The sequence below is a fragment of the Vipera ursinii genome (assembly GCF_947247035.1).
Source record: "Vipera ursinii genome assembly, chromosome: Z".
NCBI lineage: Eukaryota > Metazoa > Chordata > Lepidosauria > Squamata > Viperidae > Vipera > Vipera ursinii.
The window spans coordinates 36,162,251-36,184,564 of NC_139517.1; the positions used below are offsets into that span (position 1 = coordinate 36,162,251).

Consider the following 22,314-nt stretch of genomic DNA (forward strand, 5'->3'; position numbering starts at 1 on the left):
ATATGTTCGTTCCAGTGGTTAAGGCAAGACCACAGAGCCTGATATTTTATCTGGTTTGGGATGAAGTGATGAAAACTTGAACCTATCTAAAGGATTAAACAGTTTGTATCTTTCCTTTGCTTTTCATCAGTTGGCATCAGAAAATTGCATCTGTCCAAAGGCAAGCAGAAAGAGAACAGGAAAAGGTATCCAGGGGCTCTAAGCAGCCTGTGGATTATCCACTCCTGCTTTGCAGAGTTGTTATAAGAAAGTGTGTGCCTTTATGGGCTGGTAGCTGTCAACATTTGCTCACGTTTGCTGATTAAGGGGAGAGGGTTCTAAGCTAACACTGCTGGTTTGGGGATGCTTTCCCTGCTTCTTCTAGATGCCCAACACCAGCAAGAGCAAATGGCATGATTCTCATATTGGATTTCCCACATCTGAGGTACCAGGGTCTACAGAGAGAAAGAGAAAGAGATAAAAACTGGTCCAGAGTTATCCTTATTAAGCTTCTGTTGCTGGGCTGAAGATTGGGTCTGGGTTTTCCTAATCTGCATGCAGCACCAGTTTGATCGGTGTAATTTGCTTATTATTGTCCACACTGAATAAACATTTTTTCTACATGAAGATGCTGGGAATCGAGCCTGGAATCTATTCTATGAAAAACAGGGATTCTTACGTTCAGAAGTAACCCATTTTCAAACCTCACAGTATTATTCTTGTGGAAGAGTGTGCTATAAATTGCTTAGGATCCTGAAGAAGAAGTGTGATATACATCTAACAAAAGAGGAAGGGAATAACAAATAAACCTAGGAAGGAAAAGGTGATTTGGGATCTTGGTTCCCACTTCTATGGCTAGCTCTCTCCAGTGTCTCCTCAAAAAGACACACTTTAGGATTGGGGTAAGATATATCAGTAGCCAAATGTCCTAACCTTACTGTATACAACCAGCCCAAAGGAAAGTAGAATTTAAGCTAGCCTTTTGGCTGGCATCATTTTTTCCCCTGCAAGCAAAGGCAGAAGAAGCAAAAATGATTAAATGCCAGTCCAAAAATTGTCTATTCATTTTCAAGTCTTGTTCCTGGACTGCAGGTAGTTGGGTGCTTAAGCATAGAACAGGGTAGGACCTCCCCAGTATATACAGGTTAGGGCCCATGGTATTAAACAAACAGTTTCTGGGAACAGATTAGAAAATCATAACATGATTCACTTCATTGAATTTGGCAAGACAACCTGTTTTGCATACAGGTTTGCCCTGCAACATCTGCCTTTCTCTGAGATAATTCAGATGCGGGGCTTTGAAACAGGACTCCCCTCCCCTTTTTTCTAGTTAGATCAATATAATTATCTCTGAAAAGTAATCCAAACTAAGATAATAATCATTTGCTGAAATTGCCCTCATGAGAGTTGCAGTATGGAAAGAAGAATTTTACAATATTAAAATTAAATCTTAGCATTGTTTTTAATTTTTTAAACAAAATGTATTTCTAGGCTTTAAGAAAGCTAGAGCAGCCTTAGAAGTAGATGAACAGAGCTGAATAAAATTTTAAATTCAAAAAAGAGTACTGGGTCAGACTTCTCATGCAAACAGGCTTCAGAGCCCTGAATTTGCTACATGGATTAAGAATAAATAATTAATCAGCACAGTGCTGTATAAAGAAGAGGACCTCTCTTTCTGCTGCCAGAGAGTTGGGATGTATCAGCTTTTTACTGGAATTGAGAATCTTATCCTTTCTCCTATTTCTTTTAGCTGATCAAAGAGAAATTGTTTGATCTTCTTGGACCAGAGGAGGAAGAAGGAAGCCATGATGAGAATGTGGTAAGTAGACCCACTTCCCTTCCAGGACTCACAAGAGCAGAAGCCAACATATAGCACATTGGCATATTCCTTGGCAGAGTCTATTTTCAATCTGGCAGGGGAGATGACCTTAATTTCTGCACAGAGTGGCACTGGGTATGCCACAAGTTTATGCTTTCTGCTTCAGTAATTTACCCTCCAATCTCAGACGCAGCAGTTTGTAGTTATCCTTATGCAGAAGGCAAAGTCATTTGCATTTACTCAAAGGGTCCTTTTTAAAAAAATTCACATTGTACAGATTGACTTCTGGCTTGACAAAAAAAGCTCTGAGTGAGCCCTGGAGCAAATGGTCATCTGTTAATTAAATAAGGAATGGGCAGAAGTTAGCTCTGGATAGCTTTACTTCTAGATCTCTAGTTGTCTTGCATTGGATTGGCAAGGATTCCACTCCTGCCCTATTTAATGCTACTTAAATGAAGAAACCTTCCAAAAGTTAGATTCCTGAGGGCCATTCAATATTATCATTTTGCACCACTTTGTGATTAGCTCTGATCCTGATTGATTTCATACCATCTTCTATTAGGGCAAGCTGACTCATATTTTTTTTTCTGATGTTCCGTTGATTTATTGAAAATTGCTGCAAAATTGGAAATTTTCTTTGAATTATTAAGACTCTTCAATACATTTTCCCATTGGCAGAACTCTTGAGTCACCCTGGGTCTTAGGGTCCCTCCCAGCCAACAGAAGTTCCAGTGCCTGGAGCTTGTTTCTCCCTAGAGACATTATTTAAAAATTCCCCTTCTCTCCCCCCCACCCCATTTTCAGTTGATTGCAAAATTGCAGGCATGGCAACATTTCACCTCCACAGCTCACAGGGGGGTGTTAAAGGTCACAGAGGAATGGCAGCGAAGCATGTAGAGAGCGTTTGGAAAATTTTAATACTTACTGTTTATTATACATTACAATTTATTTTATTTTCTTTTTGCATGGATAATGGCTATATGAGTGTGAGGGGGATTATTGCTCAGTGCATTAGATACCAATAGCATGATATTCTTTGGAGTCTCCCCTTTAAGAGAAAAGGGGAAACCTGATTAGCTCTTGATGTTCCCTATATGTTGAGGCTGACAAACGTGAACATTCAGACAGCTTTGTGAGGGGATTAGTGGAAGTAGAAACATTAGCAATATGGAAATGTGTGAGGAGTACAGGAACAATTAAAATTAGATTTTTTAAATCAAATCCCTGAACTCCAATGGCTACTTAATTCCACCTTCAATTCCAAAATGAGACTCTTCTTACTAGCTTCAGTTGACTGATCTCATAATCAACAAAATAAATGCTGCAGATTGGAAGTGTGCCCACATGATTTTGAATGACCATTTTATCTTACTGCTTCACAAATATTTATTTCAAAATAATTTTATTAGCCTATTAGTTAGAAGTCTGCCTTATTCAAAAGATTTGTCTTTCACTGGGAAGATATCTTTTTGTTGGTTGTTTTGCTATTTGTTTAAGTGCATCCTAAAGAAGAAGAGATACATATGTCTCTTTGGTAGGCTACCAAATCTGGTGTACAAAACTCCAGATAATTATTAGATGGCCAGAAATTTTAACTATTATTGGTTGTCTGGATTTTTACAGCCCAGATGCAATATTCCTGCTCCTTTCCCTCCTCTTCTAACAACCTGATTTGTTATAGGCAGGGCTTTAGCAATCTTACAGTTGTCATCATTGCAAGAAAGAAATTAAGAATACCTTAAAAGGTAAATGTAAAGGTTTCCCCTGCCAGTCGTGTCTGACTCTAAGGGGCGGTGCTCATCTCCGACGATTCACAGCCAAGGAGCCAGCGTTGTCCGAAGACGCTTCTGTGGTCATGTGGCCAGCATGACTATGTGCCGAAGGTACACAGAACACTGTTACTTTCCCACCAAAGTGGTACCTATTTATCTACTTGCATTTACAAGCTTTTGAACTGCTAGGTTGGCAGGAGATGGGGCCAGTAATGGAAGTTCACTCTGTCACACAGTACTTGGTCTCAAACTGCCAATCTTCTGGTCAACAAGCCCAACGTCTTAACCGCTTGGCCACTGCGCCCCTCTAAGCATACCTTATCGGCTACAAAGGGTGATTCTTTTTATTCAACAAAAACAGTGAAATTGGATATTGTAATTTTGTGTATGTCTTATCTGAGAGTAAGTTCTATTGAACTTAACAGAATTCATTTATGAGGAAACAATTGCAACATAATCCAATCTTTATTTGGGAGTGTTTTTAATTGGGTTTAAGAAAGCATGTGACTTTAGTTTTTGAAATCCTAAAGAATTTTGCTTTTCAAAACTTTATACTTTCTCCCTCCCCCGGATGAATCCTATTTCAAATTTCAAAGTGTAATTGTTTCCAATATCAAGCTTCATGGATATCTGTCTTCATTTGTTTGTGTGTGTGACTGTGTGTGGGTCTACATGCATGTGCATGTGTATAGGTGTATATAAACCTAGCCCAAATTAAATTCTTTCACATTCCATTGATTTTAATGAGATAAATTAAAGAAGTGTTGTATCTCCCATACCAATATGAACAAGATTTAAACATTTTAAATGCATGCGTTCATGCATTTTTGCTCAAATATATGTTGTGTCATTAATAAGCCGTGTCCGTACAAATACAGAATGTGATTCCCTCAGCCATCAAAACCCTTTCTGAATTTTTCCTTGGGGCTTTCAGGATTCACCATTTGAAAATGGTAGGTTGAAACACACTTGTATTTTGAGAACCACCATGTTTAAGCAATTTATTAGGACAACTCAGAAGTTGTAGAATAGTGTGTAAGACAGTAAACAAACACTGGCTGGAATATTTGGGGGGGAGAGTAGCTGGTGTTGAGGCCATCAGCTCTGAATTTTATCACAACTTGAGAAAAAGCGTGAGAAGAGTAGCTTAATATAAATGGGAAATCAGCTCTATTTATATCCTTGAAATGCCTATCTTTTTTGCCTGTAAAACCCCATATAGTGATTTTAATAATACCTGGCATTTATGCAATGCAGCAAAGCTCCTACAATATTGTATCTCTGAAAGCTATACCAATACTATTATCTTGGACGTAGACAGCAAAAGCCAAAAGAGGAATGGCTGCCTAAACTATTTAGTGAGCTCTTAATTGAGGTAAGATTTGAAGAATGGATTTGTCCACTTATTCTCCCTTGGTCGTCTTCCCTTTTTCTGTTCACAGAGCACGTGTGAGCCCTTGTCAAACCACTCTGATCCCACGAGCCACACTGTGACAGTCCCACTGCAGACAACACTTGGCACGTTGGAAGAAATTGCGTGCTGACAATGCTTCCTCAGCACACTGGATGGCAGAACCTACAAAAGCCAGGGAATCCTACTCAGGCTCATTAACAGGGTGGGGGAACCACTGAGGAAATTGCTATGCATCCAATTGTTCTCTTTCTCTCTTCTTGCCAAAATCAGTGAAAGATTTCATGGACTCAGTTGCATCAGCCTGTCCTGCCAGGATGAGTGGATGAGGATGTAGGAAAGGGCAAGGTTTATCTCCACCAGTGGACAACACATCTCAGTTTTTGAACTGGAGAAGTGTGATGACCAAGGAATCATTCTTTCATAGACAGCCTACAAGTTATACAAAAGAAGCCTGCATGCCAGTCCTTTTGATGGCAGTCTCTCTTTTTCCTTACAAGCCATGTCTCCATCCAACAACTACTCCCTTTTTCTTTTTTCTTTTGCCACAACAAAAGTGGAGGACATGGTACAGACTTTCCTGCTGAAGAGTTTTACCATTATTTAACAACATATGCTGAATTAAAAACAAGCAATGGTCCATTTCCATTCTTTTTTGTTGTATGCTAAATGTGACAGGGTCTCAAAGTTCTGGTCAAATCGTTGAGTGAGCCAGCTCTTTGATGACCAAGGTGAGCATGCTCAAATAGAATGTCTCACCTTATCTACCATTATAGACCACTTCTTAAATGCAGGCAGTCACAAATGCACCAGCCCCATTGACACTAGTTAGCCATACAGCTACTGTCTTGTCTAGATTGGCGTGTAATGCAACATGTGTGTGTCCCAGGATTGGGGGAGGTGGGTTCCAGTTACCTTTCTGACTTGCCCTGCTTCCTCATTCTTAACAGCACTATTAAAGGTGATCTTGTGGAAGGGGAAAAACTGTCATTTCTGCTTATTCCACCTTTGTGGATGTTTTACTACAACTTGGGAACTATCAACATTAAAAAGAGTAAAGAACAAAATATGTCCTTTTAGGCTATTTATAAGCAATGTTTTAGCAGTTTCCAGAACGATAATTTTGGTATGTTGTATAAGTCATATGACAGACATTGACTGGGCCTAAATCTTTGATTTGCACGATACATGTAAAATAATCACATAAACTAGATTCTCACAACATATTAAGTCACAACCTGGATGGCTAGTTTATAGTTCAGGATATATGGTGCCCTAACAGCCTGTTAAAGTAAACCACACAGTTTTATGATCTATATTTTATCATATCTCTACAATATATTGAGATAGATTATGTGTACATTTCTAGATTGAGTAGTTGGTGAGGCTCAATGGAAACTAAATGCAGAAGATTCAAGCAATTATAATTATGAGGGAGTTGGTTGCACATTTGTCTTTTGTGTAGAAACTGATCTGTGTATCATACACAGAATTTAGTAAAATAGCACTTACAAACAATGGCATAGGTGACATTGGAAGATAAATAATACACCACTCATTTCATGTTATGAATGACACTATTAAGTTCTGTAACAGTCATCCTAAAATAAATATTGAGACTCTATACATATGTTTGTGTGTGTGTATATATATGTATGTGTATAAGTGTGTGTGTGTGTACATATACATATATATGTAGTATCTTTGCCACCTGACAGACTGTAAAAGTAAATGCCCAAACAAGAGAGCAGTTATCATTGTCTGCATCTTCTGCATTTTATTTTCTTCCAACCACAGTGTTTTCTATTTCCACCGATGCCTTCAGTTAAATATGTGCATATCTGAATCTCACAATATACTATAGGTATCTAATGAAACAGACTTACTCTGCAAAATCTAATATCACGTTGTTTTACCATTCTGATTGCTTTTATGTCCATTTTGTTTCCTGAGCAGCCCTGCAGCCAGACAAAAGGAAGTTACTGTTAACTAATCTTCCTGTCTTTATGAGGCCCACTACACCCACCCATGTGCTTTTATTATTTTATGTATAAGTTTCAGCAGGTGTACTCTGAAGCATCTTCTATATAGTACAAAGTTCCATAATGACTGCTCAATGAACATATGATCAGTAGACAGTGTTAACATACACATTGAGCCTTCCTATACTATTACCTACTTGGAATGCAAATTATCTCCAGGGAAGAATCAAACTAACATGCTTATGATGATCTCGCTGACAGAGGTTGCAAAACAACCTCACTAGAAGTGTAGGTGTGGCCACCAGCCAGAGGTGAATTTTGTTCCAGTCTGAAGCAGAACATGGGTTTGGGTCTGAAGGAACCTATTAACTATGGTATATACTGTATTACTTTATTGCTAGAGCTGTGAACATTTATCTATGGGATGGAGAAGGGACTAGGGAGCAAAAAGAAAGCAGATTCTGAGAAGTGTGACATCATGATAAACGGTAAACACTGAATGACATCCTGGGGTCAGGCATCAAGATGAATACAAATAGGTAATGGTGGCATTTGCATAACAATGCATCTTTTTGGCATCATGCTTCCCTGCGAATGTTCCCTGCGAATGTTGCTTTAAGAGTCCCACGGGAACATCACTTTTAGAGAAATTACATCATCTCATCTCCAAATTTACAAGATGAAGACGAGGCATATATCTTGAATAGGCAAAATGGGGGCGGATATAAGACAGAATACATAGTTACATACTTTTAGTTTTATATCTAGAATATTATTCAACTTTTTTGCTGGCAATCATTCTCTAGTTCATGTCTTTGCCTTAATTCACTCCACAACAAAATAAAATGGTGAGGGTGGCAAGAATGGTCCATTCTAGTGAAAGGCCCTGAGGATGCTTTTGGGTCATAAAAGGTATCCTAAAGGCCAGAGGCATATGGTCTGGGATAGCAAGATCAAGATGCCTCCATGCTGCCACCTTCCCTCTAGTGCAGAGTTTCTCAATTTTGAGAATCCCGCAGCTAGCAAATATTGCTCTCATGCTTTGCCTGTGACAGCTTCATAAGTGGATCTTACTAGCTAATCAAAGGATAATTTGGTTAGTGTCATAGTATTTATAGAGGTTTCCAAGGATTTTATGTGCAAAAGTAGCCTGGGAGTCCCCTACTCTGTCTATGTCCCTCTCCTCCCTCCCTCCCTCCCTCCCTTTCTCTTTTTCTCTTGGGCATAAACATTCCGGTCAAATAAATGAAAAGCGGAATAGGATAGGCACTGCTGTGAGATGCCACATCCAACTCCAAGACAATTAGGAGGATTTTGCTTTCATTCTACCACAGCTCTATCCAACAATAACAACAACAAAAGCTAAAGTCAGAATTTAGTGCAGCTGTCAGAAGAATTCAGCTAAGTCCATTTATCTTCATTCTCTTTACATTACAGACTGAGCACAGTGGGGAAAAATGGCCACCTCCCTGTGTTGAACCCAGGTAATATATTAATAGATAACTGGGACCAAAATGCTATCTTCTTGTTACTCAAAAATCAAGAAAGAAAGATAATCTGTTCTGTTTCTAAAGAGCTCTCTTCATGGAGTAGATTTAACTCCGTTTCAAGAAAGTAGATCGTTTATTCAGTGAAGAGGTCAAGTAGGCCTTAGAGAAATGCCAAGGAAAACATTACAAAAGAGGAATTTTCAAAATTGGCAACTATGAATTTGGTCTACAAAACATTCCAGTCCAACTGCTGAGATGCCAATACTTCCTCAATGTAACTTTTAAGGAAGTAACAAGGAAGGAAGGAAGAAAGGGGAAAAAACATTTCAACTTCAAATCCCAGATATTTGAAGGATCTGCTGATTATAAATTCCTCAAGCTGTAAGAAAAATGAAGTCCCATCACCTAGCTGCTACTTTGCTTATACATTGGACCCTCCTTTGCAGCATATCTGGAAGCAAGCCAAGTGCTCAGTGCTAGGAGGCTGGCATTTCTCTTCTTCTGAAACTGGAGAAACACTTAGGTGTGTGAAAGGGCTTTAAGGATGGATCCCACCCCACTTCATACTTGGAATTCAGCAAAACATGATTAAGAACACTCTCACCTACAAGTCTCAAGGTTCTAGAGCCAGGGTCTTCAAACTTGGCCTTTTTATGACTTGTGGACTTCAACTCCCAGAGTTCCTCAGCCAGGCATGCTGGCTGAGGAATTCTGGGAATTGAAGTCCACAAGTCATAAAAGGGCCAAGTTTGAAGACCCCTGTTCTAGAGTAAAAACGAGGTGTTCTTACCACACCATTTCCATCTCCAGACTAATGGAATTTGTATGTCTATGGAGATTCTCCGTCATCCAGGTCATAGCTGTCTCAAAGATACATTTTCAAAAGGCAACTGGACTATATTTTTTCCTCAAGGAAATTGCCTTTTGAAAACACACCTTTGAGTAAACCTTGTATGGCACTTTCCTGGGGGCCATTTTATGAATTCCTATTATCCACATGTTGCTGTGACACTTATTTAAATAAGTGACGTATTGCTAGATAATAAAGAACCTCTTTGCTCATGGTCTGACTACCTTTCCACAATGAATTAAAAGTTCAGATTTTTATTCCTCTAATTTTATTCACTTCTACAAGGCCCTCGTTATGTGAATGTTGCTATTATTCTTATGGTCCAAGCAAAGACTGATAGTAATTTGCTCCCCATTCCAGGGACAGATCATTGATGGAAAGACACTCCTTTACTGTAATTAGGCCCTTGTTAGTTCAGGCAATCCAGAATTGCATGCAGGTAAATGAAACATTAATATGGCAGAAAAGAGTAATAGGGAAAACGATATCCCTCAGCTGCATCTGGCATAGAAAACGATATCCCTCAGCTGCATCCTTCTATTGGAAGAAGGAAGTTGGGGGCATAGAGCAATTGTTTCTGACTCCATAAATGAAATGGGGAGGTGTAGACAATGTAGTTTCTTGAAATGGACATTTCTTAAATCAATTCAATGGCATAAATGGCATAAAGGCCGCAAGAATTAAAAATTCAAGGCTGACTGTTAAGATTTCCTGCATGCTCTTTTTACTGGATTATTTATTTAGACCTACATATGCCTAAATATTCATTTTGGTATAAACATTATTCTGTTGTGGGGTAGGCAGAACTCTTCAAGTCTTAACCAATCTATTGTAACTTTAATTACATATTTATTGCAGGCTAGTTATTTATAAGACTTGAAGGTAAGACTTGCTCATTTCTATGTTATGTGGGGAGACTGGAGTGGCAAATTTAATGCTAGCCAAATAAGTTTACAACTCAGCTATTATATGGTTTCTTTCAGGCCAATCAAGTATTATGTCCATTTGAATATTACATTGTAGTAATCTGGCATGTGATACAAATATAAGCTTTCTGAAACCTTGGGTATAATTCCTCTTTATTTTATAGATTTATTAAATTTCAATACTGCCCATCTCACTTAAGTGGCTCTTTCATTTACTAATAGGACTTCAGCCTTTGTTCCAACAAGTTGTTCCATGTAAGTAGAACATTTTACTACACTTCTTTTCTTGGGATTCATTGCAGCTGCAGAGGTGATTTTAGAAGAAAGATGTGTCTGGTTTAAAGAACTGCAGGCTTGCACTTACACATACCCCAAAGCCAATCTGATGCACTACAGAGTCCTATTACTTATCAGACTTTTCTTATGCTAGTAAATATATAGTCTCCTTTGATGTCAGATCTGTTACAGAATTCTCTCCAAGCCATCAACAATTTTCGGTTCTTGAATTACCAAACCAGGATAAAAGTCCTCACCACTTCATCCAACCCCAAGACCATGTCTTATCACTTGAAGCACTCCTCACTAGTTCCAAAAATCCTTAAAATGTCATGTGAATGCTTCTCTTACCCATCCCTTCATTCAAACTTGTTTAAAAAAAAGTCCATTAGTTTCATGCAGCCAATTTAAACTCCCAATATGAAATCAACTCTGGCCCACTATTCTTGGAAAGGAAATTAGAAAAACATAAAACATCATGATTGGAGAAAACCAAATGTTTAATCAAATAATGAGTTTCTATGTGAAGAATGGGGAAAATGAAAATAGGCAGGCTGTATTCTGAATATTCTTTCATAGACGTGTATTGCCCCCTAAAGGAATGGGTGTCACCTTCAGAATCATATAGCAGAAAATCTCGTGAGTTTTATGTTCCACCTGCTTTCCCGCCATCCTCTTAACCCCAAGCATCTTGATGATGCATGGCTTGTTTTAGACATCCTCTTGTTGTTGAATACTAGAAACTGCAGATAAAAGTGATAAAACAAAATCTGATAAGACACAGCAGAAGCAAAATGAACAACAATGCTAGCTTTCTATTGCAATTGCTGTGCCTTTTGGAAGAGGAAACTGCATCTGGTCATAAACAGGCGTCTGGTCATAAATGCTGGGGAGGCTCAGGGTCTGCAGAAATCGTTCATCACTACCCGAAATAAATGAGAGTAGACAGCATGTAAAATACTTCAAGATTAAATTCGGGTAAAGTAAAAAGAGGGAAGAGAGAGAAAATCGTAATAAGCATAGCTAATAATATTGTAATTTTCAGGAAATATTTATATTAATGATTATTGCAGATCTTTTGCTTTGGAGAATTCGTGTTTCTAGAAGAAAAGTCAAATATTACAAGGCAGTAGGAACTCTTTGCTGATCTATGGAATTAGAAACAAAATTTTCCTCTTAAAACCAGTCACTGCATATTTGATGCAACTATGTATCTTAATTTGATTGTTGTGGTTTTAAACTGATCTGTGTCAATGGCTCTCAAGACAGCAATGCAATCCATCAAAACAATAAAAAGATGAATCCTCCTTTAAATCGAGTTTAACTTTTATTGGCTGTGTGGTCATACTGATGAGGTTTGCTCAGGAACAATGTAGAAATGGTTTGTCATTCCCTTCTTCTTGGACGTTAGTCTAGCTTACAGCCCTAGACTTTTCTTGTAATCTGCCATCCAGGCCCCAAAATACAAGAAAAGTATCTGGCTTCAAAATAACAAATCCTAGTCTCCAGTGTCCATAGTGCAGACATGTCAAACACAAGGCCCGGGGGCCAGATCCAGCCCACGAAGTGGTTTCATGTGGCCAGCGAAGCCATCCTGGAAACAGTGAGGGAACGGCCCCTGGATTATCTTGAGGGACGACAGCGAGACAGCAGGCACGGTTCCAAAAACAACGTTTATTTGGGCAGAGGTCCCGGGCGAAACAATGCCGGGAATCTCTTGTATTTATAGTAAACAGGGATAACAACAACAACACTCCAGAACCAATAAACAAGCAAGAATCTCCCGCCAGGCCAGGACACCCAATAAGCAGGAGACCGGCAGAAGGTAGGCGTGGCTGAGGCGGCTTGTTGCCGGGGCCAGCTGGCAGCTTTGACAGCTCCAGCCGAGCTGCGCATGCGCGGTTCTCTGGAGTTTGACAGCTGTCAGTGTACTGCGCATGTGTGGCAGTTTGACAGCTGTCAGAGTCGGCCGGTTTGACAGCTGTCAGTACACTGCGCATGCGCGGCAGTTTGACAGCTGTCAGAATCGGCTGCTCGCCGCGTGTGTGGGGGGGAATGCCGCGGCAGCCTTTTGACGGCTGTCAACGGCTGCCGGGGATCCCTTATAAGTGTGAGGGGTTGTTTTATGTCAGAATATATAACACCCCTTCCCCCCTTGCCCCTGGAAGTTTAGGTGGGGTCAGTTCCTCTAGTCCTGCTGCCGGCCCATTCATTGTCCTCCAAGTACAAGGGGGCCTTCCGCGTTCTGGTAGAGCGACGGAGGTTTGGGCTGGGCTGACTTGTGCAGGGCTGGTCTTCCCTTTCCCCGGTGGGGGGAATTTCGGGGTTGGTAGGTTGGGGGTCGTCGGCGTCAGGAACGAGCGGCAATGGGCTGGGTGGTGTGGATGGTGCTGCTGGGGTAAATAGAGTGCCCGGATGGGCTCGTGAACTGTGGTTCTGCGGTGTGCGCTTCCTCAGTTGGTCAGCGTGTCTCCGGATGAGCCTTCCGTCTCCTAGGTCGACGAGGTAGGAGACTGGGCCAGTTTGGTCAGAGATCACGCCTTGCAGCCACTTGTCGCCGACCCCGAAGTTCTTTGCCCAAATGGGCTGGCCGGGAGGGAAGACCTTGGCAGACGGTGCAATGGTTTGTTCGGCGGCCGCCCTGTCGGGGTGCAATCGGTCCAGTTTTGTGACTAGGCGGCGCCCCCAACGAAGTTCTGCTGGAGACTTGCCGGTGGTGGTGCATGGTGTGGAGTGCTGGGCCAGGAGGTATTTTGCCAGTCTGCAGTGCCAGTCGCCGGAGATGATTTTTCTTAAGGCATCTTTGGTCGCCTTTACCATGGCCTCTGCGAGACCGTTCGAGGAGGGGTGAAAAGGCGCGGAGGTGGCGTGCCTAATCAAGTTGGCCTTGATGAAAACCTGGAAGTCAGTGGAAGTGAATTGGGGGCCGTTGTCAGATACGATGACATCAGGCAACCCGTGGGTGGCAAACACCCTCCTCAAACCCCTAATTGTGGCTGCTGAGGTCGTGCTGGTGACCGGGATGACCTCGAGCCATTTGGAAAAACTATCTACAATTATTAGAAAATTTTGTCCCTGGAAGGGGCCGGCGTAATTGACATGGATTCGGGACCAGGGTTTTTTTGTCACTTCCCACTTATGGACAGGGGCGTGAGGGAGCGGTGGCCTGGTTTGTTGGCACATGTTGCAGGTTGCGACAAAGTGTTCGATGTCTGCATCGAGCCCTGGCCACCACAAGTAGCTGCGGGCGAGGGATTTCATCTTGACCACCCCTGGGTGGCCTTCGTGAAGGGAGGCTAAAACTTGTTGCCTGTGTGGGGCGGGTACGATGACCCTGCTGCCCCAAAGGATGCAGCCGAGGTGGGCTGACAGTTCCAGGCGCCTTTGGAAAAAAGGCTGAAATTCCGGCCCAGGGGATGTGGATTGCCAGCCGCTTTGGACCCAGGTCAGAACCCTGCCCAGGATTTTGTCTTTGGTGGTTGCTGCAGCTATCTCTGTGGCTGAAACAGGATGGTCAGGCAATTCTTGGATGGCCATGATTTGGCCGGCGGGTGCAGGGTCTGGGTCGAGGTTGGGCAGGGGCAGCCTGCTAAGGCCATCTGCGTGGCCCATTTCCTTGCCTGGTTTGTGCTCAATTTTGAAGGAGTATGCTGCTAGGAATGTTGTCCAGCGAAGCATTCTAGGGGATAGAATTTGTGGGGTCAATTTGTCCCAGGTGAAGAGCCCTAGCAGGGGTTTGTGGTCAGTGAAGATTGTAAAGTGGCGGCCGTATAAGTAATCGTGAAATTTCTTCACGCTCGCCACCAGTGCTAGGGCTTCCTTGTCAATTTGCGCGTAATTGCGCTCGGCTTTGGACAAGGTCCTGGAGTAATATGCGATGGGCGACTGAGTCCCATCGCTGTGGAGGTGGCTGAGGACAGCGCCTATGCCATAGGGGGAAGCGTCGCAAGCGACACAGAGGGGCATTTCGTCTTTGTAGTGTGTGACGGTGGACTTGCTAGAAAGAAGTTGTTTTAATTTGTTGAAACTATCTTCGTGGGTTTGAGTCCAGAGCCACTGGGCTCCTTTGTCTAATAGCCTGTGGAGCGGCTCTGCTATGGAGGCTTTGTGGGGGAGGAAAGCATGATAGAAATTTATTAAACCCAAAAAGGCTTGTAATTCAGCCTTATTTTTGGGGGGTGGAGCTGCCCTGATGGCTTTGACCTTAGAATCCGTGGGGTGGATTCCATTGGCGTCAATTTTGTACCCCAGGAATTCCGTAGAAGGAACTCCGATGGAGCACTTTTCTTTTTTAATTTGAGGCCGGCGGTGCGAAATCTTTGAAGCACCTCTCGCAGCCTGTCAGCTAGTATGTCTTCCGATTCCCCTGCGATGAGCACGTCATCGAAATAGGGGCAGACCCCGGGGATTCCCTTAAGAGTCCGCTCCATGGTCTCCTGGAATATTCCAGGTGCTACAGCTATTCCGAACTGCAGGCGGTTCACTTTGAACGCTCCGCGGTGGGTGACTATAGTTTGGGCATTGGCGGTTCGATCTGAGACTGGCAGCTGCAAAAATGCATGGGCCAGGTCCAATTTGGCAAATATAGTGCCTGCCTGAATAGAAGAAAGCACGTCCCTAACAGCTGGGACTGGGTAGGCGTGGGGGTTTAAAGCCCGATTCAGGGTGGCTTTATAGTCCGCGCAGAGGCGGACCTCCCCATTAGGCTTGACAGGGGTGACTATGGGGGTTTCCCAAGTGCCCCCGTCCGTTGGTTCTATGACTCCCAGCCCGATTAGTCTGTCTAGCTCTGTGTCAATCTTGGGTTTGAGGGTGAAAGGGACTTTCCTAGCCTTGATCCTGATGGGCAGGACTTCTGGATTTAATTTTAGGTCAATGGGGGGTCCGTTGAATTTCCCCAGCGACCCGTCAAACACGTCTGCAAATTGTTGGCAGACGGCCTGTAAATGGTGAGGCTGGAAGTGGTTCATGCCTAAAATTTTTATCCCAAGGGGCTCGAACCAGTCGAGGCCAATAAGACTGGCTCGTTTACCTGTTGTGATTTGGGCTGTTAGTTCCCCCTGGAAATGTTGATAGCTAATAGGGAGCCTCGTTTCCCCTTTTAATTTGATGGGGGCGCCCTGGAAATCAGATAGCAGAATTTTTGAGGGGGTAATAGGGAAACGGCGCCTGCATTGGCGCACGATCCCTTGGAGAGTGTCCCAGGATAGAATGGAGACTGAGGACCCGGAGTCCACCTCCATTTCGCAGGGAATTCCCTGAATCCAGACCTGAATTTTAATTTTGGGGCGGATAAAGCTGGTGGTTAGGGCCCCCTGGTCCGTATTAGTGGTCATGAAAGATGACCGTAAGGCCTTCCGTGGCACTTTGGGGGAGGGAATATTACCTTCTTGGGCCGCCTCCAGGTCGTGAAGGGTCTCGCAGCCGGTGCTGCGGCAGGCGGAGCGAATGTGGCCAGTTTTGCCACAGCCATGGCACTGGGCATTTCGAAATTTGCAAGACGCCCTGGCATGGTTGCCACCGCAGCTGGCGCTCTTGGAGCGGTTGGTGGTCTCCCTTTGGCCTCTGGCCGGACAATCTGGCCCTTTGTCTCCCTCCCGGCGAGTTTGGGGGTTGATGGGTCTCGGACGGATGGCGTCCACATCAGTCTTCTGCTCGGATGTTCCTGGGTCGGCACTTCTAGGGCAGTCGTGGTGGACTGACCCCAAGAAGGGATTTCCAGGTGGCAGCGCGTCTTCCCGATGGCTGTCTTCATATGCCATAATTTCTATGGTTAATTCGGCCAGGTCCATCGTCGGCTTTGTGACGAGCTTTTTTTGGAGCTTCAGGTTTCTCAGACCGACGATGACCTGGTCCCTTATGCGGTCCTTGAGGTCCGGGAAACGACAGCGACGGGCCGCTTGTCGGACCGTGGCTATGAATGCCTTGGCCGACTCGCCTGGTCGTTGGTACTGGCGGGCGAAGTTCAAACGCCAGTACAGCTCGGACCGTCTTGGGGCAAAATGATGGTTGAGGCGGTCGACAAGCTCGGCATAGGGCACAGAAGCCACCGGAGCAGGGTCGCAGAGCCCCACGGCGACATCGTAGACCGCCGGGCCGCTGAGGCAAAAGAGCGCTGCAGCTTTGGGGCGATCCTCGACAATGTTGTTGACGAGGAGGTACCCCTCCACTTGCCCGAGATGTGATTCCCAGCCCTCGGGCTGGGAGACATCGAATTCTCGGACGTGCCCAAGGTTTGCCATGCTGTCAGGTCCACGGGTCTGCTTAGGGTGGTGTGCCTGGAGGGCTCTCCCAACCAGCAAGTGACTTCAGCGGTGTCAGCTGGTGGGACGGCTTCCCTCCTTCACTTGTGGCTTCAGCTAGTGACCTTCAGCTAACAAGCAGACCCGCATCCCACCTTCGTCGCCAGGTGGATTATCTTGAGGGACGACAGCGAGACAGCAGGCACGGTTCCAAAAACAACGTTTATTTGGGCAGAGGTCCCGGGCGAAACAATGCCGGGAATCTCTCGTATTTATAGTAAACAGGGATAACAACAACAACACTCCAGAACCAATAAACAAGCAAGAATCTCCCGCCAGGCCAGGACACCCAATAAGCAGGAGACCGGCAGAAGGTAGGCACGGCTGAGGCGGCTTGTTGCCGGGGCCAGCTGGCAGCTTTGACAGCTCCGGCCAAGCTGCGCATGCGCGGTTCTCTGGAGTTTGACAGCTGTTAGTGCACTGCGCATGCGCGGCAGTTTGACAGCTGTCAGAATCGGCCGCTCGCCGCGTGTGTGGGGGGGAATGCCGCGGCAGCCTTTTGACGGCTGTCAACGGCTGCCGGGGATCCCTTATAAGTGTGAGGGGTTGTTTTATGTCAGAATATATAACAGCCCCCACTGCCTTGGCCCTGGCCCAGAGACCCTCCTTCTGCCAGAGACCCTCAGATCTGTCCCACTCCTGCCCAGGCCCCCATAGGCACCCTTGATGCGAACGATGTAGAGCTGGCCATGCTCACCCAGTAGGCCATACGCACTCTAGCCACGCCCACCCAGTAGGCCATGCCCACCCTGGCCATACACACCTGGCCCCTTGAGGGCAACCACAATGCTGATGTGGCCCTCAATGAAATTGAGTTTGACACCCCTGCCATAGTGAATTAAAGAGACATGGCACCATTTCTTTCTGCAATATCAGATGCAATCCAAAAGATCCTTCCAGGCAGACGGTTAGGTAAATTATGGACTAAAGAATACCTTGTTGTCCACCTGCTCTGCTCTCTTAAGGTGTTGCCTGAAGGGGCTGCTTCATCTCAGAATGCTGCTTCATCAAAGACTGCTTCTATGCATTTTCATACCTGATTTCTTATAAAACTGCATTTTCTCCAGCTGAGCTAAGAGATCTGTCAAACAGGCTTTGGATTTAGAAGAATGCTGTGAGGTCCAACTAATCTGTTCACTTCTTTGTGACACTGATGAATAGGACCCTGTAAACTGAATGAAGTAACTCTAGGACTGGATTAATCTTCTGTCCCTTTTCAACACTAGGATCTGTCCAACACATTCAAGGACATTTTTCTTTATCTCTAGAGAATTTTTTGTTTTCAGGAAAGACAAAGTATCTCTCCAGCTAAGTTATGAACCAGATGCAAGAGTTGTAATTCTGGGGAGAGGGTTGAATTAATGAACACTACAGAGCTATCCCTGTTGAGATTTTTTTTTAAAAAAGATTTTTTTGAAACACATGCAAAGCAGATCCATATACATTTCTTTGACAATAAAAAGAATGAAACAATGAGAATGTTGTTTGATTATGATTCTTAGCATTCAACAATGGGCATATATGATGGGAATTGGACTTCACTAATCTTGCAGGCTGCAGATTTCCTGCCTCTGCAACATCTGTGATTCTCCAGCTGGAGTCCCAAGAGTTTATCTTACAATAACCATCCACCGCCAGAACAGAATATTTCAAAAAGAGCCTTTGCATTGTTTGTAAGCTGGGAGTTTACCAGCAATGTTTGGAGGAAAAATCTGCTTGGTTTCTGTTTATTTAGATCAATCTGGTAACCCTATATGGGCAAAAGGGAGACTGCAGAGGTGATGGGAAACAAATACAGGTAGTCCTCAACTTACAATCACAACTGCAACCAGAATTTCTGTTGCTAAGTAAGGTGATTATTAAGTGAGATGCGTCTGATTTTATAACTGTTTACTATGGTTGTTAAGTGAATTGATGCAATTGTTAGGTGAATCACAGAGTCTTTAAGTGAATCCAACTTCTATCATTGAGTTTGTTTGTGGGAAACTAGCTGAGATGGACACTGCAACTGTTGTAAATAGATACTGGTTGCCAAGCACCCAAATGTTGATCAAATGGCCATGGGGATGCCAGTTGAAAGTGCAAGCACCAGATGTAAGTCACTTTTTTAGTGTCTTTGTAATTTTGGTCTATAAACAATAGTGGTAAGTTGAGGACTACCTGTAACCAGTGGGTGAAATTGATTCCTGATTGTCAAATTGATTGCAGAAGTTTACATAAACATTGATTTATTAGCATGCAATTTAGCATTAAGGAACAGAACACTTGAAGCAGTTGGAAGCCAATGACTGTTCATGTAACTTGTTAAGCCAAATGTTTGAGCACGGCATGTCAAAAATTCAGAAAATGCCCACCTTTACTCTGCGGGCATGTCTCACACACACATATCCCACCCTGGTCAAAAGAGACCTCTCCAGACCTCCTCTCAGACTCTTCTCTCTGGATTCCATGGAAGTAGCACAAGAAGGCCCTGCTCTCAAGGAGCCTTTGAAACTTCAGAAAAACACACAAGAAGAGGCCCCACAAATCAAGGCCTTCTTGCACATTTTCCAGAAATTTTGGAAGCCTGGTGTGTCATCAAAAATGGCATGGCATGTCTCCTGTAGCATATGCATCATAGGTCCATCATTGTGTTCAGTCATGAATAACTAAACCAAGTACTACTCATCTCAATTGCCTAGGTTGCAATATATGCAGTACCATAACAAAAAATTCATCTTGTGTCCCTGGTAGCTATGCTACTGCAAGATCTGAGTCAAAATCAGCATCAGATTTCCCTATCCTAACATTCTGCAGATGTACAAAATTACTTCTGTTATTATCCCTAGCATTCCAGGTTATGATTAATGACAATTCTATTTAAGCCATCTAGTGTCACCTTCAGGTGAGATGAGTGGCATATGAGATAATCAATCAATCAATCAATCTCACTGTTTCATTTTGAGCCAGCCATTTTTCTCAGCCTAAACTATAGAAGTTTTAAATTGTTGAAAGAAAAATCTTCATCAGTCCAAGCTGGGAATAAACAAAATGGAGACTGCTTTAGAAAGGAGGTTGTATTTTATTGAACAGCACAGCCAGACAGAAATGTGACTCTGGGAAAGCTGACCACATGTTGCTGGGAGTGGTGGTTTTTATACCTTCTTGGGCTTTTGTGTTTGGAGTTGTTCTTCCTGTTCCTGTGGCATGAACTTTGACCTAAGCTTTTGAGCATGTCTTTTTGGTATTTTGATAGTGGTAGGTTAATCCTATTATGTACTAAAGATCATGTCTTTAGGAGTGTGGTATATAGATTTTAGGGGTCTTTGTCTTTCTAATCTCAGCTTCTAGCTTCCTGGCTCCAACCTCCCTGAATAGGATTATCAAATCTGCATTTCTAAAAGCTGACCTGTTTGGTTTCTGCTTGGGGGAGGGAGACTTGGGGCTGTCTTTGCTTAAGATTTTTCATTATTCCTTTGGGGAAATATAATATTCTGCTTTTTAATAGTCCTCAAAATATTTCCTTCTGGGGGGGGGTGTGCTGTCCTTCCACAAAATGTAAGTGCTCTGCAAAATGAAGAATGCAATTCTTTAGCATATTTCTGTGACCCAAGTGTTCACACAGAGAGATTTACAAACATAAATCTCAGCAGATTCAGCAGATATAAAAGAGAAGAAGTAGACATCAGTTGGATCAGTCCAATGGACTCTATAGAACCAACCATATTCCATTTCCAAGAGCCATATGCTTTCCAGAAGATGGTTCCTCCAGCATCTGGGCAAATAAGTTGTAATACAGTACTAGGGTATATAATGAATACTTGTTTCAGTCCCAGCCACTCCATTTCTTCTTTTCCTCTTCTTCTTCCTCTGCATTATCCTCTTCTATTAGTTGCAGCTTTCAATTTTTTCTTCCCACTCCAGACATCAGCCTTCAATTCCCAGTGAACACATTCACTCCCCTTTTTGCCCTTAATATGCTTGAAAAGTCAGGCAGACATATCACCAAGTAATGTCAACTTGTTTTTTTTTTTAAACCAAGTATTATAGCTGAGAATGTAAAGCTAACAGCTCCTCCTGGTGGCTTGGAACAACTTGCATTGGCTACTTAGTTGTTAACTGCAAGTTCTGCATTTGGCATCCTCTTTTTATTTCTGCAGTAGCCTGCAGCCCTTGTTCCTTGGCTTCTCACTGTGTGGATAATTTTTCTTCTAGGAAGAGAATCAGTACCAGATGACTTGGAGTTGAACAGTTAGGTTACTTTGATATTGGATGCAGGAACATGCTTTTTCTTCAAGGTTCTGGGAATATTAAAATTAGCTTCTCCAGAAGATAGAAAAGCTGTTTTCTTCTTCTTTTCCTTCTCCTTCTTCTCCTCAGCATGGATAGGTCCATTTTAGAGCTATAATTTACAACTCTTGGTCAAAGTGATTGAAAATTGTGGGTACAATAGTACGTTAGCAATATTTGGACAAAAAAAATCTTAACTTCTAACGGTTGGGAAGGAACTAACCAAAAGACTATCGTGAACAGATAATATTAAATCTTAAATCTCTCAATTCAATCATTATTTTGATGGTAGTCAATAGTGTTAAACTTGCATTTAAGAAAGAGACAAACTAATTCCAGAGTCAAGTGATACTTCTGCAAATACTGTAGCTATAGATTTGTGTCTTGCCTGTACTGACTTCAGTTTGTTAAAACAACCCTTTCTCTGCTACCCCATGTGGGCAGCAGGAGGATCACTAAACATCACTGACAGGTGCATGTGGCATATGTCAGAAACCAAAGGTCAAGCTCACCAACCTTATAGAGAAGCATAGTCCTGCAAATTCGTAGGTTCAAAAGTACTCAGTTATGCCCTGGGAGAGATTTAAAAAAGGCAGACATGCAGGCAGTATGGGGCTGGATTGAAGTTCCTGATTTTCAAACCTTGTTTTTTCCCTTCTGAACCTGACATGTTGGAACACTTTTCATCGTTACCAGCCAACCTGTTGTGGATCACCTGATTCTCTTCCTGCTTCCCCACTGCTTCTTTGGATTGAATGGCAAGATTGTCTCCCAACTCTGGAATCCTATGACCATCTATTTCTGATCCAGCTTTTATAAAAATGTATTTGAGTTAATTTACATTACAAACAGGCATGGTTTTATATTCACTTGCTTTGTATATTATAAATCTAATAAATAAACAGGAAAAAGCTACAATCATAAAACTATAAAAGTAGAACTAAGAGAGTCATTAGGATTAAAACTGCAGCTTCAAAACTGAAAAAATTAAAACTGGATTCAGAGAGCTGTCTTTTCAAATGCCAGGTGAAATATATGACAAGACTGTTCCACAACCAATAATCCCCTTTTAGAAGAAAGCTTCACAACCTGATACTTAAATAAAAGCTAAGTTAATCCATCAGAGACATTAATTTATGCAAAATCTTGCATTTTGAGATATACCTACTCTGCAAGCCCTACAAATCTTTCTATTGAGAATAACTTTTCATTTAATGAAGAGCTGAGAGAAGAGCTTT

General features: G+C 42.8%; 1 protein-coding gene across 1 annotated transcript in view; it reads left to right on the top strand.

Annotated features, from left to right (window-relative positions):
• LOC310648451 (acid-sensing ion channel 2) overlaps window positions 1-5,114 on the top strand; it is a gene marked incomplete at both ends in the record, with an annotated part of 625,124 nt that extends 620,010 nt beyond the window's left edge. Inside the window, 2 exons of the mRNA XM_083376288.1 lie at window positions 1,730-1,798; window positions 5,013-5,114. Of these exons, the coding sequence (XP_083232414.1) occupies window positions 1,730-1,798; window positions 5,013-5,114 (171 nt within the window). The remainder of the gene's footprint in view (window positions 1-1,729; window positions 1,799-5,012) is intronic.
• Between the last annotated feature and the right edge of the window lie 17,200 nt (window positions 5,115-22,314).